This window comes from Myotis daubentonii, chromosome 10 (assembly GCF_963259705.1).
Source record: "Myotis daubentonii chromosome 10, mMyoDau2.1, whole genome shotgun sequence".
In the NCBI taxonomy this organism is placed as follows: Eukaryota; Metazoa; Chordata; class Mammalia; order Chiroptera; family Vespertilionidae; genus Myotis; species Myotis daubentonii.
This window is the reverse complement of record NC_081849.1, coordinates 34,226,765-34,242,744: the sequence shown is the minus strand read 5'-3', so window position 1 is coordinate 34,242,744 and position 15,980 is coordinate 34,226,765. Positions and strand designations below refer to the sequence as shown.

General features: G+C 53.9%; 1 protein-coding gene across 3 annotated transcripts; it reads right to left on the bottom strand.

Moving 5' to 3' along the window:
• Window positions 1-71: 71 nt before the first annotated feature.
• On the bottom strand, window positions 72-15,755 carry EPHB6 (EPH receptor B6). 3 transcript variants are annotated; one of them, XM_059712028.1, is made up of 18 exons: window positions 15,461-15,755; window positions 14,994-15,154; window positions 7,689-7,887; window positions 7,344-7,408; window positions 6,351-7,104; window positions 5,496-5,651; window positions 4,834-5,184; window positions 4,620-4,744; window positions 4,269-4,431; window positions 3,205-3,319; window positions 2,939-2,991; window positions 2,635-2,754; window positions 2,287-2,534; window positions 1,877-2,050; window positions 1,230-1,379; window positions 776-969; window positions 497-652; window positions 72-391 (listed from the first exon to the last, which is right to left on the bottom strand). In XM_059712028.1, exons 3-18 carry the CDS (start codon window positions 7,786-7,788, stop codon window positions 283-285), a joined length of 3,033 nt encoding a protein of 1,010 aa, XP_059568011.1. In that variant the 5' UTR covers window positions 7,789-7,887; window positions 14,994-15,154; window positions 15,461-15,755; the 3' UTR covers window positions 72-282. The 3 variants fall into 3 exon arrangements, with proteins under 3 accessions (XP_059568011.1, XP_059568010.1, XP_059568012.1); XM_059712027.1 differs by lacking the exon at window positions 14,994-15,154; XM_059712029.1 differs by lacking the exons at window positions 7,689-7,887; window positions 14,994-15,154 and having other exon boundaries at window positions 15,461-15,751.
• Between the last annotated feature and the right edge of the window lie 225 nt (window positions 15,756-15,980).

The following is a 15,980-nucleotide window of genomic DNA, read 5'->3' as shown; positions in this document are numbered from 1 at the left end:
CAGTGTCACCTTGGAAAGGGGGGCGGGGGGGGCGGGCGCGGGGCTTGCAGACTGAGGCCTCACCACACCTCCAACTTGCAAAATCCCTTTTTTCCCTTTAATGTGGGGAGGGAGTGTGGGAAGGGACAGAGGGCAGGAGAAGGAAGCATCCTGAAGGTTGGGTTGAGTAGGCTGGGCATGAGAGGCCAAGATGGAGACTGGTTCATGTCTCCCACATCCCTCCTTGGACCTGTGTCCCAGCTGTGTCCTAAGCAGCGTCAGGCACAGCTTCCTGCCAGGGCCTCAGACCTCCACTGAGCCTGGCTGCCTCAGGTGCCGCTGCAGGAGCTGGATGTTGTGTAGCAGTTTCTTCTGGTGGCCAGCCAGGGTGATGCCCAGGGCAGGCAGGTCTCTGGTGGGGAAGGAGTGGATCAAATCTGGGCCAGCGTCTCCAAGATCCCAGGCACGACTCTGGCCTAGGGCCCAGAGGCTCCCCCACCCACCTCTCCCTGCTTACTCCAGGCTGAGCTGAGCCACATCATTGAAGGTGCAGAGGCCACCCCTGGAGAAGTTGTCCTGGTAACACTCCAGTCCAATGGCAGAAAGCCAGGCTTGAGGTGAATCCAGAGTAGGAAAGTCCAGGGACACAGGGTTCAGGAGGGCCTGGGATGGTCTAAGGGGGAAGGGGGAGGCAGGTCAAAGTCCCCTCTTCATCCGAGCCCCAGCTCCTCAGTTTTCTTTTTGGTTTGTATCGACCCTCCCTGGCTTTCCCAGGCTCCAGTCCCAAGCTCCAGACCTGTCCCCAGAGCTCCCGCCAGCCTGCAGAGTGTCTGGCTTGCGAATCATCTTGTCAAATGCAGCCACTAACTGGTCAAAGTGGGGACGCTGGGTACGGTCTTTCTGCCAAGTGTCCAACATAAGTAGATGTAGTCCAGGAGGACAGCCTGGAGGTGGGGGCAGCCGGAACTCCTGCTGTATTGCATTTAGCACCTGGGGATTAGAGGAAGAATATGGCGAGGGAAACTTGTAAGTGGAAAGAGTATATTGTTAAGTAAGGGGGTGGGCTGAGATCAGGTGGAGCATGAGGGCACACTGGTGAAGGAACTTAAAAATACAGAAAGCAAGAGCCATGAGATCTTAGGGAGGGAATGGATCACAGAATGGAGGTCTTAGAATGTGGGAGTCTGTGAGGCTGGTGGGTGGGAAGGATCAGCGGTGGGGAAGCTTTGATGTCTAGGTCAAGAGCTCACCTCTTGGTCACTCATGTCCCAGTAGGGCCGTTCTCCATAACTCATCACTTCCCACATCACTATCCCAAAGCTCCAGACATCGCTGGATGTTGTATGTTTTCCATGTGCAATGACCTCTGGGGCTGCCCAGCGAAGCATACAACTTGGGCCCTGAGGGGTAGGGTTAAAAGTACCAATAGCGATAATCACAACAACAGTCACATTTATTGAGCAACTACTCTGTGCTCAGACGTGAGTCAAAGGTCTCACATCAAGCATCTCTCTTAATCCGCACAACAACCCTGCAGGGTAGATGATATCTTCATTTTGTAGAGGCTGAGGCATCAAGTGATATGAACTTGGGCAAAAAGTCACAGAGCTTAGGGTGGAGTGCTCAGAATTTGGGCCCAGCTGCTCTGACTCTAGAGTACCTGTGATCATTAGGGGAAAGGCAGGAAGTGGTTCTAGGTTTCTGAGGTCTCCCACCTTCCCTTTCTCAAGTCCTGAAATCCTTTAATGCTCCCTTTGCCCAGGCTTCTATCCTGGATGAAGCACAGGTGAGCTTTATCCCTTCATACACAATGATATGCCGCCCAAGGTCCCCACCCCAGGTTCTGGCTCATCCTCCAGCACCTGCTGAAGAATGCAGAGTCCCAGACTGTTCTCACCTGAGGGCTGTGACCAAGCCTGGCCACTTTGCACACCAGGTGGCTATTGACCAGCACACTGTGGGCAGAGAGCGCTCGGTGGACGAAGGCAAAACTGGACAGGTACTGCATGGCGGCGGCCACTCCCCGCTGCATGGCCACCAGCTGCAGGCTGCTGAACTGGCCCTCCCGCTGCTGAGGGGCAGAGGGCAGAGGTCAGCAACTATGTGGGAACCTCCACACATGCACAGCAGACATTAGCATTAGAGGGTGGGGGTTTGGGAATCAGAAAATGGTCTGGGAATGAAGGCTGAAGACCACTGAAAGTGGGCAGGAGGGAGCCAAGGTATAGGGCTCTGCCCCGGGAACAGTCTAGAACTGCACACTTTCCCAGACCCAAGGGCCCTCCACCTTCCCCCAGGCCAACTGACCCTGAGGAAGCTGTCCAGGGGACCCAGCTCCATGAGCTCAGTCAGCACCATGAGGGGCCGGCTTTTGGTGACCACGCCCTCCAACCGAACGATGTTGGGGTGCTGGAACTGGCCCAGCACTGCGGCCTGGCTGAGAAAGGTCATCTGCAGGCTCTCGGCACCTCCAGTCCACAGGGCCTGGATGGCCACAGCCTGCTCCCGCCTGCCCCTGGGCTGCAGCCGGCCCCGGCGCACTTCTCCGAAGGAGCCTGGGGGGACAGGTGTAGGTTGGGCAGTGGTCAAGGAAGGACAGTGGGCTCACGGTTAAAAGGAATCCTGCCAGGCCCACCCTCTCCGCTGTTGAAGTACCTGCCCCAATGACCTCTTCAATCTTGATATAGGTAGGGTCCACCTCCCGGGCAAATTCTCGGATGGCCTGGCAGGGGTCCTCGTATGTGGATGGGTCGATGTAATACTTCACCCCAAGCCCTGTAGGTGCGTGGGGTACATTATGAGGGTGTAGTGCAAGGCTAGACCGCCCCCACACTGCAGGCATGCCCTGGTCCCCTCAAACTCAGGGGAGCCCACCTTGGCTGGTATGCTTCTGGCCTGAGCTCCCAGCTCTTCATCTCTGCACCCCCGAACTGGGCCCCATTCCCCCGAGACCTCTCACCTGGGCTGCTATACTGCTGCAGTTGCTCCGTGTAGCCTGTCGCATGTCGCTTCCTGAGGGTCAAACCAGAGTCCTGGAATGACACTCCTCCTCCCCCTTCCCCCACACAGGCTGCTCGCTAGCCTGAGACCAGGTCCCTCCTTCCCACCTCTGCATGGGTCCCAAGAAAGAGCTGGGTGTGGGGGTTTCTGCATTGGGCCTTGGGCTTCCAGGGCGGGGGTGTGAGGCAGAGTGGTGGTGTGGGGACATGGTGAGGGCGGGCTCACCTCTGGAAGACAACAGCCAGCACGGTGATGGCGGCCAGCAGGAGGAAGGCCAAAGCCCCCAGGATGGACCCAATCACCAAGGAGAGTCTTTCCGGAAGCTGGGCGGACAGCTCACCTGAGGAACCAGTGGCCCAGGATCACAAGAGGTCAAGGCCTCACATGAAAGTGCACCTACCCACACTCACTCACACCCACCCACACCCACCAGCACCCATCCACACCCACCCGCACCCATCCGCACCCACCCGCACTCACCCGCACCCATCCACACCCACCCACACCCATCCACACCCACCCACACCCACCCGCACCCACCCGCACCCATCCACACCCACCCACACCCACCCACACCCACCCACACTCACCCACACCCACCAGCACCCATCCACACCCACCCGCACCCATCCGCACCCACCCACACCCATCCACACCCACCCACACCCATCCACACTCACCCATACCCACACTCACCCACCCACACCCACCTACACTCACCCACACCCACCCACCCACACCCACACTCACCCACCCACATCCACCCACACCAACCACATTCACCCATACCCACCCACAGTCACCCATACCAACCCATACCCATCCACACTCAACCATACCCACCCACACCCACCCACACCAACCACATTCACCCACACCCACCCATACCCACCCACAGTCACCCATATCAGTCCATAGCCATCCACACTAAACCATACCCATCCACACCCACCCACACCCACCCACACCAACCACATTCACCCACACTCATCCACACTCACCCACACCCACCCACAGTCACCCATACCAACCCACACTCATCCACACTCCCCCACACCAACCCACACTCACCCACACCCATCCACCCCAACCCACACTCACCCCCACACACCCACACTCACTTTCACACACACCCATACCCACACCCACACCCATCCACACTCACCCACACACACTCACAGAGCCAAAGATGGGAGCTCAGCCAGGAACTCCCCTCACAGCCTTTGGCCTGCAGGGCCCTGGGCCTCTCCTCACTACCCCTGGTGCCCTCCACCCAGGCTTCCTCTCACCTTGAGGCAGCGTCTGGAAATAGACCTTGCCTCCATAGGGGCCATGGCCTGCGGCTGTCCGAGCCCGAACCTGGAAGCCATAGATGTGGCCGGGGCTCAGCTGTGTCACGGTTGCTGTGTTGGTCTCGCTGGTCAGGGTGAAGGAGTGGGATTCATCTTCCGCCTGGAGGGACAGCCACTCACTCCCTGTCTGCCTGACCCAGCCCTCAAAGGCTTCCAGCCCCTCCCACTTCCTCAGGGCTCCTGGGCACCTCCGAACCCCCATTCCGCCTCCCCCCTCCTCCCTCTAGCCGCAGGGTGGGACACTGCAAGTTCCCTCCAGCCCTACAGGGATGCCACATCCCTTCCCACCTGGTCGTAGTAACGCAGCTGATAGTCCAGGATGTTCCCATTGGTCTGGTCTGGCTGCGGCCAGGACACTGTGATGCTGTTGGGTGCCCGGCTCACCTGGTGCATCACCGGGACTGCAGAGGGAACTGGGGTGGGAGTCAGTAGGCGGAAGACGGGAGTGGGGGAGGGGTTCTAAGGAGGCGAGGTAAGGCCTTGGGCGGAGGAAAAGGCTCACCTGCGTGGCTGGTGCTGACATTAATGGATGCAGCCTGGGGAGGGTCCGGGCTGAGCTCTGAGACTCCGTTGACGGCCTGCACCTCCAAGATGTAGGGTACGTGTGCCCGGAGCCCCCCGACTAACACCCGGCTCTCAGTCAGGCCCCTCTGGCGGGGGTCGAAGTGCACCTCATCCCTACAGCGGTGACAAGCGCCCCCGCCGCCAGGCTCCTGGTGGCTTCCGCACTCCTTGCACACGACGTTGAAGAGCAGGTCCCCGCGCCCCCCGAGCTCCTGGGGCAGGCGCCAGTGCAGCATGAGCGCCGAGCCCTGCACCTCGAACCAAAGCTCCCGGGGAGCCGACGGAGGGCCTGGGTGCCGGAAGGGGCGGGAAGGGCCACAGAAGGGAGTGATTGAGGGAGGGAGGAGGCAGGGGCGGAGACACACAGCATGGGGTGGAGCCCAAAAGCAGAGGAGGCAGGTGAGAGGAGAGAGGCAGGAGGTGGACCAGGTGGGATGGGGTCAGGGAGAGAGACAGGTAAGGCAGGTAGGGGAGGAAACAGAAGATACAGAAGAAAAGTCACCGCCAATCACAACAGCCCCACCTGTCGCCCTTGGGATCCCCCTCTTCCCGCCCCACTCCCTGTCCTGTTTCTACCCCTGGGGTAGGTGGGGGACTTACCAGTGCAGGGGGCCTGTGGGGGGTCAGAACTGGCCCGAAAGAAACCCTCACGGCAGGGGCAAATGGGGGCTGCAGGCTCGGAGGCGTGGCTGCGGGCAGGGCACGGGGAGCAGGGGTTGTTCCCGGCCAGGGCCTTGTAGGACCCCTCTGGGCAGGCTGAGGAGCAGAGGAGAGTGGAGGCTTCAGCTCACGCAATAACCCCCTCCTGAGCCCCCACACCGGGCTGGTTCCTCCTTCCTCCTGGGATGGAACCCCCAGCTCTCTCCTCCCTCTTTCCCTCCCTCAGGCAGAGATTACTTCTGCCACTTAACTGGGGTGGAACTGCATTTCCACTGATGGAAAAAGTGAGGTGGGCGGGGGTTACGGGCAGGCCAAGCACCAGAGGTAGGTGTCTGTAGGCTGATTGCATAACCTCCCTCTGCAGAGGCCTCCTGCAACCTCCACCTGTGGCAGAATCATTCTCCTTAGTCCTCGGCTGGGATTCACTGCTTTCCACCTGCGTCCTGGCCACCTGGACCTGGGATGAGCCCACCCCAAATGCAGGGCAAATACGGACAAAGGACCCCATCCCACGATAACCCAGGAGTTCAACTCCTTCTGATCGCCATCCCTTCTCAGGCCTGCACCTCTAGGAGCCTCTGCAATGGCTGCGGAAGTCTCCAGAAGGTGCTAAAATTTTCAGATGAGTGGATGAGAGTTCGTGTGCTTTAGGAAATAAAAGAGGAGTCCTTCCCTCAAGTAGAATAATCCTAACCTTCGGGGAACAAAATGAAGTTTGGGGTATTCAGGAAAGGAGCTGAAAGGTCAGGGCAGGTGGGGAGATCTTAGAAAAGCATATGGGGGCTAGGGTCTCACCTTGGCAGGCCTTGTCTCCACGTGCAGGCTGGTACCCAGGTTGGCAGCGGCAGCCTCCGACTGCGACCATCCACTTGCCCTCTCCATTGCAATGCAGCCTGGGGGGACTGCCCCCCGCCTGGCCGCCACCCCCATCCTCCTCTGGCTCAGCATGAGCCACACAGGTGCCCATGGCTGCCACCAGGGAGGCCCCCCCGGCCCCACTGGCCTGGGTCTCAGGGAAAGAGGTGAAGGCACGGAGCACCGAGGGGCAGGCATGGTAGAAGAGCTTGATGGCCACGAGGGCCAGGCAGGCCCCGGTGTCCTGGAAGGCCACATAGAAGCCACGCTGGGTCAGGGGGCCGAAGCTCCGCTCTTTAACGTTCAGCTGCAGCCCAGCCCTCGGCCCCGGCCCATGGGGCTCCACTGCCCAGGCAGAGGGGGCAGGAAAGCTCTCGTCCGCTGCAATCGTGTCCACCTTGGTCCAGCGTTTGAGGTGCCAGGCTGGAACACTGTTGGGGCCATCAGGCTCCTCCGCCTGGCGGTAGTACAGTGTGAAGGTCTCCCGACAGGTACCCCCGGCCACACCCAGGCTGGAGCAAGCCCGCACGGAGAAGTGGAGTCGGATGTGTGCCCTCTGGGCGCTGCGTCGCTCTACAAAGTGTGTCTGCAGCCAGTTGTCCTGCCCGGTGCCTGGCGGGGACCCTGCCACATGACAGGCCTCGAAGGTCCTAGTCAGGCGTCGCTGGTCATCCAGAACACTCACTTCATCCCACTGCAGGGAGGGGAGGGCGGAGATGGGTGTTAGCAGCTCAGGACTTGGAGGGTGCAGGAAGGGGGCATATCTCTTCCTCTGAGACTTGAAATGAATGACATGCAAAGCAGGGTAAAGGATACCCCAAAGCCCCGTTCCTCTGGAGGGAAAGTCCCTACCCAGGGTTCCTTCCCCAATTCCACCCTCCAGGGAGAAGGGTGAGGGCAGGGCCACGGGTTCAGAATGAAAGTGACACTCACCCCACCTGGTGGGTAGGTGAGCCAGCCTATTTCGGACGTCTCTCCGCTGGTGTCCAGCAATACCTCTGCCCAGAGATAAGAAGGGACAAGCACTGGCCAAGGCTCCACCAGCACTGCTAACCCCCAGCTCATTCCCAGGAGTAAAAACAATCTCCCTCCCTGGTCCCTGTAATTCACCAGCAGGAGCGTAGCTGACTGGGGAGCCTTTCTCTGAAACCCTCCCCACTCCTTCCCCCCTCTTGATGTCCTTGGTCTTTTTCTGCCTTCTTTGAATCTTTCCCATTTCCCACCTGAGCTGGATCTGTACTAGCAAGTGGGGGTTCTCCGGTGCCCCCTCCCGCTTACCTTCCAGAGCCAGAACAGAGGACACCAGGAGCAGGACCCGGAGGCTGCACACCATGCCCGCCACTCCACTCCCTGACTGGGCAGCACCCTCAGCAGCCATGGGGCATCTTCAGGGCTCCCACCATTGCTCTGGCTGCCACCCTGTGCCCAGGCAGGGCTGCTGCTTTGCAAGACTGGGGACTGCAGCCAAACTTGCTTCCTAGGGAGACAGGACCAGAGAGGCCGGGGGAGGTAAATGCATTTCTTCATTAGGGCCCAGGCTCCAAAGCCTCACGCTGTGTTTCCTCCTACAGCTCTCAAACTGTCGCAGCACCCATGACCTTGGGGTGAGAGCAGGACCTGACTCTCCCCTGACCTGACTGGTGCCAGACCCACCGTCTTGGAGGGCCATCTGCTGGGTGGCTCCTGTCCCCCATGACCCTCCTCCCTCTTAGAGCACAGGGCAGTTAGTTTTGGGCCAATCTTAGTCTTTTCTTCTGGAAGGAGCTATTTCAGTTCTTTTTCTTCATTTACTCTCTTCTCTTCCTCCTTCCTCCAGCCTCCCTGTGCTGGGAATCGGGAAATTCTTCTCATTAAAAGCAAGTGAGTTAAAAGCTACTCCTTCACTGGGGACACACAATCCCCCCTCCCCACACTCCCATCCCCCATTAGACTTGGATATGCCAGGCATCTCAGAAAGGCAGTGGAGCGAGAGGGACCGCTGAAGGAGAGCTGTGGGGTATGACGGGAGGGTGGGTGCCAGAACAGATGCACAGAGACCTAGGAGTGAAGACTGTCTAAGAAATGAGCCAATATCCAGGAGGGAGAGAGCTATGGAGGTCTGGCATACCGAGGTCCTCTCTCCACAAGGGGAGACAATTAATGCATGCCTTAAATATATGCAAAGATGCTTCTAGTTTGCTTACAATGAAAGGAAGGCGTGTTGAAACAACAGGGACATACCATTTCGTCCTATGAGATGAATAGTGCAGTGAGTTGGAGAAGGCATGGAAAATGGGCTCTGTGAAAATTCCTGCGCATAGGGGTTCAGGAATTTTGGAACAGGCACTTAGAAGGACAATTGGTGATGTCTGCCTAGCAGCTTCACTTCTATGAATTTGTCCTCCAGGAACCATATACTTGGATCTGTTTGCACAGATGTTCAAACAAGGATATTTATTGCAGAACTGTTTGTAAAGGAAAAGACTATAAAGTTACTATACATCATTAGAAAGAGGGTTTATGAGGATGTAAAGTACAGCATAGGGAATGCAGTCAATAACATTGTAATAACTATGTATGGTTCAGATGGGTACGAGACTAATCAAGAGATCACTTGGTAAGATATATAAATGTCTAATTACTATGTTGTACACCTGGAACTAATATGATATTGTATGTCAAATGTAATTGAATTTTTTTAAAAAAATTTATGGCACGACCTTCAAAAGGAATAAGAGCTACTGTTTATGTACTAATATGAAAATAATTTCCAAGTGAAAGTCCAGTGAGGAACAGTATAAAGCATGCTCCTGATTGGAAATTTAAGGATGTCCATATCCATGGGTGAAGAGACAAAATGTAGGGAGAAAGTTGGAGGGACAGCTGGAAGCTGGTGTGAGGAAGACTCATACCCACTGTATTCCCTTTATTTTTTTTTGTTTAAAAAATCTTGTATATATACTATCTTTCAATAAATCATTTATTAAACATCAATTTCTTTAAATCTGTATAATAGCTGTTTAGTAAAATGAATCGAAATAGTGTGCATGCCCTCAAAATGAATGACTATGTGATAAGCTACCCTTTCATATAAAACACCCTTGAGCCCTCAAAAGCACGCACTGCAGCCCACAAGCCCAGGCCCAGAGGCATGTCTGCTTCCAGGGTCACAGTGACAACAAACAGGCTCAGAATTTCCTGCTTCTTGGTCTAGAGATTAGTGGTGACCTATCTCTCTCCTCATGGCTCAGTCTCAAAAGTCCATGAGTGACATGGACAAGAGCAGCAGATCCCATTTATTTCTGCTGAGAAGAAAACACGCATGTTGCTCAAAAGGCACAGGACTAAGAAAGAAAGAGAGAAAGAAAGAAGAAAAGAAAGAAGAAAAGAAAGGAAGAAAGAGCAAGCAAGCCAATTGAAAGTTGGAACATGTGTCCCCCTGGATATTTGTGGCCCTGGGATCCACAGTGCTGTTGAAAACGACACATTTCACAATGATGCTAAAATAAAACTATATTCAACTTTGATAAATATGATTTAACTAGAGGCCTGTTGCACGAAAAGATTCATGCAATAGGCCTTCCCTTCCCCTGGCTGCTGGCACTGGTTTTCCTCTGGCATCCGGGACCCAGGCCTTCGCCCTGGCGGGAGGCACTTTCAAGCCTCTCGCGGCTCCGGAGCTGCCTTCAGTCTTTCTCCACAGCTTTGCATCTACGTATGCAAATTAACCACCATCTTTGTTGGCAGTTAATTTGCATATCTCGCTGATTAACCAATGGGAGGCGTAGCGAAGGTATGGCCAATTTCAATCTTTGTCTATTATTAGATAGGATTTCTACAAATCTACTTTTTTTTTCTGGTAATGCTGGCTATACAGTAAGATGAAATCTTCAGTGTTATCTCCATGTGGTTACCGTGAAAAGACACCATTTCTACATCTGTATGAGCTGATGTGTGGTGGGTACCAACCAGCATTGACATTTATCTAGAACAGTGGTCAGCAAACTGCAGCTCGCGAGCCACATGCGGCTCTTTGGCCCCTTGAGTGTGGCTCTTCCACAAAATACCGACTTCTGCACATGGGCCACAAAGTTTCAATCACACTGTATGTGCACACCCGCATGCAGTATTTTGTGGAAGAGCCACACTCAAGGGGCCAAAGAGCCGCATGTGGCTCGCGAGCCGCAGTTTGCTGACCACTGACCTAGAGAGTTCAACATAGTGCATATGGAGGCAATAAAGAAGCATTTTCAAATCATCACATTGCACAGCTTAAACTTACACAATGTCACTGGTATATGTGAACTGTATTTTAGTAAAGTTGGGGGGAAACAAAGGTCCTTTGCCAATACTGTCGTAAATGCTACTAGAATCTTGTGCAGATTAAATGCATGTTTCCAAGGAGAACAGGGAGGTCATGAAGTGAAAAGCATAGCCCATCACCACAGGCTGTTTAATAACTATCCTGAACTAATTCACAGGGAAGGTGCACCCCAAAACTCTCAATGGCTTAACTGGGAGACATGCCTGACTCACCAAAACCAACCAGAATCTGTCCAGGACCAGACAGTCCTTAGGAACACTCTTATCAAAAACTGAAAATTCCTGCAGAACATCTTTAAACAATGAAGGCATTGTGCCATTTGCCCAGCAGTTATTCTGTAAAATAGCCTCTTTCAGTGAGAGCATGGATGCATTCTGGAATCTGTATAAAGAAGAAACTAGAAGCACTGGGTCTTCCCAAACTGAGAAACTAGACAAATAGTCATGGAGAAGGGATAAAAAACACCTTAGATACATCTCAATGATATATATATTTTTTTAAGGGCAAGCAGCAAAGAAAGAAAAGATGCAATGCAGATAATACCAGCCGTACAATATGGAACATTCTGGAAGATTAGGAATGGCAAAGCATTTGCTGTGATGACACACAATACAAATAACACAGTGGCTGTGGTTGTTGTGGGGCGTGCATGCATCATTTTAGCAGGCATCCTAATGACAACATGAAGCTGGCCTCTCTCCAGAAATTCCGAAAAGAGCAAAAGCAATTATGAGACATGTTAAAGCCACTCAGCTTCTGTCCTCAAGAGGAATCAGAAAGGAAAGAATAAAATGGATTGCTACTTCAGTAATTTTTAAAAATTTTACTAAGAACAAAAATATTCATTAAAAATAAATGATTGAAGATAATAAAGTACCCAGAAGTGTAGTTTGGCTATTTGATGAGGACATCTTTTAGATTTGGGTCCAGAAAATTGAAGATTATAAACAGGTTTCTATAGAGAAAAAAAAAACTATAACTGAGTGAGACTAGGCTGTTGGGTCAGTTCTTGCTTATCAAAGGAACCAGGTAAGTTAAGTCTTTTCATTTTTAATAGCTGAAAAGGATTGGAGCGCATCTCTATGAATAAAATAAATAGAAGAAAGAAGAAACCTTATTAAGATATGAAAGCAATTGCTGTCAGTGAATTCCTACCACTGCAGATTCTTTTGAGACAAGTTCCAAACTCAGAAATGTAAGTGACAAGAACATGGAAGCTCCATGCACGTGCCTCGAATACTAAACAAGCAGGACTTAGAACTTGGTTTTTCAAATGGCTGAGGACTAGGACATCTTTCTGGTTCTCTTCCTTGTGGCCTGCTTGAGACTCTATCCTCTCCAACTAGTGAAAGGAATTGGCCAGTGTTTAGAAATCCTCTAACCCATGAAAGAGCAAAAAACTTATCCCAATCAGGAAAACTTTCAAATTTCAGATGTATACATGCTTTTAAAAATATCAAACACCAGAAGCAGCAGAAACGTAGCTGTCAAATGATAGCTCAGAAAAAGAGATGGATTAGACAGTTTCCTGTGACAAAAAGTGCCTTCTGTAACTTCCCGTCTTTCGTTTTTTTTTCTCAGCTCCTTTAATGGCTATATCACTTCGTACCTTTTTCATATAAGTAGAGACTCTACATCCACAAGCCCACTACATGTCTTTGGTTTACAAAAATATGACAGTTTCTTAGCATCAGGATTGTATTTTGTTTCAGAAGCTGGCAAAGATGAAAGATGTGTAGAATCTTAGCTTATAAATCATAGCCTATGATTTCAGTCATCTATAAAACTGCAAGATTTAAGCAGGAGTAAGTCTGTAAGAATTTTAAAAGTATGCTAAATGTGATAATGTTATGAACAAACCAAGCTGACTTAATATAGTTTACATAACTCAATCCACAGAGTAGATTTTTTAAAAAATTGAATAATCTAAGCCAAATAAGCTTGGAAGAGGTATGGCAGAAGATATATTGGGCCATTAAAATTGGTCACTGTAGGATAGGAACTGAGGGGAAGGCATTAACTTTGTCTTACATATATTTGAATTATTTTTCTTATTACAATGAGCATATCTTATTTTTATAATTAAAACAAGAATCGCATAATTAAAATCTAGACTAAAATCTAAACAAAAAGGGGACGTATTTATAAAACCTAGACTACTGTAGCTTATACTTATATTTTATCCTCCCTCCTTTTTACCCTCTAGGTTTCAAAATATCTAGAAATTTTAACTACAAGAAGAAAGCAGAGATGGAGAGGCAGGAGGAGCTGGTAATGAATGAGCAAAGAAATGTCAACAAAAAAAGCAAAGAACTGTTATCCCTGGATTTTCTTTAAGCTTTTCTTCCAAGAAGTTCACCTTGTCTCACTGATAACATCACACTTCTCTTACAGGATGTCAGAACTGTGACTTCAAAAGGAAAGAAGGGACCAGAGAGGACTGGACACTTGGGACACACTCAAGGGGCACTGCTGTATACTGAGCTCAGACAGAAACATGAAGCAAAACAGGCTGCAGGGGCCTGCAGGGTGAATGGCGATCCCAAAGGCAAAGGGACCAGTGGTTTCATGTCTGGTGTGGTTACTGAGCTGGTCCTCACACCTGTTAGCCACAGGGTCAGCGTGGGAGGGGTCAGCACACAGGCCCTGCCCTCTGTCCTCTTCAGCAGCTGTTTAAACGCCCAGGAAATTCCAGTATAATCCTTGCTCAGCTTAATGCTGCAGCCTCTCCCCTTTAATCTCCACCTGGGACCTGGTCTCAGGCACCCTCTCTTCGAGCTCTGGCCTCCTGCCTTGTAAGGGATCCCATTGGCCGTTAAGGCAGCATCCAGAGCAGACAGTGAGGAGGTGGCTGTCCTCCGGGCTCCAGCCTCTCTGTCTAGGCTGGAGAAGCCAATTTGTGGATTACCTAGCAAGGACAGTCCTATGTCCCTTGAGGCCTCCAGCCCTGAGAATGTCCCCTAGAGCATGAGGATGCAGATGAATGTGCCTCCCACTGTGGAGCTGGGGGAGGCTCTTAAGATGCAGGCAGTGTCTGGGTTTAGCCAGATGGCCACCTAGAATGAGCCTCTCTGGCTGTGCACTGACTGGGGACATGCATGACTCTGGAAAAGAGCATAAGGGAGGGTGTTGGTGCAATGGTACATGTGCACAGGGATGAGTAAGTGGAAATTGTGGTGGGAAGCACATGAGTGCCAGGACCAGTGCCTGTAAAAGCAAGTGTAAGAGTGTAAGGGAGTGTGTATGAGGTGAGATGGGTGTGGATGGTAGGTGCTGGGAGGTATGCACGAATGTGTGTGTGTGTGTGTGTGTGTGTGTGTGTGTGTATGTGTGTGTGTGAACATGCCCATCAGTGCAGATCGGGCCCTCAGGTGCCCATGAGCCCTACTCCACCCCTAGTCTGCCGGTGAACTGCCCTCTGCCCCAGGAGTTGCTTCTGTAGGAACACCTGGGCTGGGAGAAGGATGTAAGCAGGGAAAGAGAGAAAGGGAGACCAGAGGTGGCCAACCCCCTTCCTCCCAACTCTGCTCCTCCTTCCTTCCACCTGGTAAGGAGTGCAGTGTGAACACGGCCCAGCTCAGGAGATGGTGACGAGCTGGGAGAGAACTGCTGGCCCAAAGGAGGAATGGTCCTGCCCTTCCCATGCTCAGCCATGGCTGCCTGTTGCTCCCCAGCATCCTGGTGCCACAGCTGTCGTTGCCAGCCATCTTCTTGCACCCTACATGAACCAAGACTCCAAAGGAGTCCTCCCCCTAGCCCACTAGGTAGGTACAGGAACCCCCACCCTAATCTTCCTGTGATGGAAAAGGTCCGTTCACCTGAAGGAGCCAAGTGGCCCCTCTGAACAGCTCCCAGGATGGCTCAGTCCCCCAGTGTCCCATTACTTGGACAGCTTCCCGGCAGTGCCCACAGTCCCACAGCCCCTTTCCCACCGAACCAGCATCTCCCCTTCCAGAGCCTGAGTCAAGTTCCCCTGGCAGTGGAGGGCCTGGCCCAGGTTAACTGATTGGGAACAGGCCCAGCAGCTTTTCTCCACGGGCACTGCCAGGGACATTACAACATCTAGGCTATGCTGGGCCCACGCCAGCTCCCCCAGGGATGGGAGGAGAGAGGGTACCAGACAGCCAAGATTGGTGGGTGGTGGCCAGCGAGGCCAAGCTCCCAGACAGAAAGTGAGGGGGCGGGGCTGGGGCAGCAGCAAGCAGTAGACTTTGGTGCAACTTGGGGTTTGGGCTGGGGAGCAGGAATCAAGCCTTTCTGCCACCACATGGCTGACTTACCTAAGGTGATGCGGTGGGGAGCTGGAGAGCTGGGGGGAGCTGGGGGCAGGTGTGGGATTAACCTCCTGGCTCCTCCCAGCTCCACCGGGATTGGAGAGATGCCACTGGAGGGGTGGGCAAACCTCTGCAGAAGGCCGGGAGCCCCGGCTCTGCGAGGACCCCTAAAGCAGGACCCCATGTCAGAGCCCGAGTGTCTGCAAACACAGTGGGGATGGCAGTAGCAGCTAGGGTAAAGGGGGTGTCAATGAGGCTACTTAAGAGGGCAAGGGAGCCCGGTGGGCTAGTTCCGCATCCCCTCGCGAACTCGGCTCTCGCCTAGGGAGGGGTACTCGGCACCCCCAGGAGGCCTCCCGAGCATCTGCAGAGGCCCTGGCTGGAGGGACCCTCTATTTTGCAAACCTTAATTCCTCCGTCCCCAGGCACAACGACTCCCACCCTCCACAACCGCCGGCGACCCTGGGGCTCACCTTCCGCAGGCCGCAGGCTCCGCAGGTCTGCGCCCCCCAAGGCCCGGCGTTCGCCCGGCGCCGCCCGCGCCTCCGCTCGGGTGCGGGGACCCCGCTCTCCGCTCCCGGGTGCGCCCGCGCGGCGCGGCGCGTCTCTGGGGCTCGGGGCGGCCGAGAGGCGGGGGCTGGCGGCGGGGCTGCTGCTCTGAGGGGCGGGGGGCTCCGGGGTTCGTGCGGAGCCCCAGTCGCGCTGGCCGTCGCCCAGCTGGGTCGCGGGTCCCGCCGCCCGCGGCTCGGCTCCCAAGAGGCGGCTGGAGCAAGCGCAGCCCAGCCCGCCCCTCCGCGTCCCTCCCAGCCCGGCCCGCCCCTCTCCGGCCCCTGCTGCCGCCCTCGCTCTCCCCTTTTCCGGGGAGCCGAGCCCGCCCTCCCTCCCGGCCCAGGCTGGGAGCGCGGGGCGGAGGGACGTGGGCTTGGAGGGGGGCACGCGCGAGGGGCCGGGCGGAGGCGGGGATCCGAGCACCTGGGAGATGCGTTAACACCC

Bases quoted from the DNA above. Each gene is read 5' to 3' on its own strand.
- EPHB6 (XM_059712028.1), bottom strand. From the start codon at position 7,788: ATGGCTGCTGAGGGTGCTGCCCAGTCAGGGAGTGGAGTGGCGGGCATG. The intron at 2,051-2,286 runs GTCAGTTGGCCT...TCTGCCCCTCAG, and splicing joins CCCTGGACAGCTTCCTCAGG to CAGCGGGAGGGCCAGTTCAG. The intron at 1,380-1,876 runs GTGAGAACAGTC...CCTACCCCTCAG, and splicing joins GGCTTGGTCACAGCCCTCAG to GGCCCAAGTTGTATGCTTCG.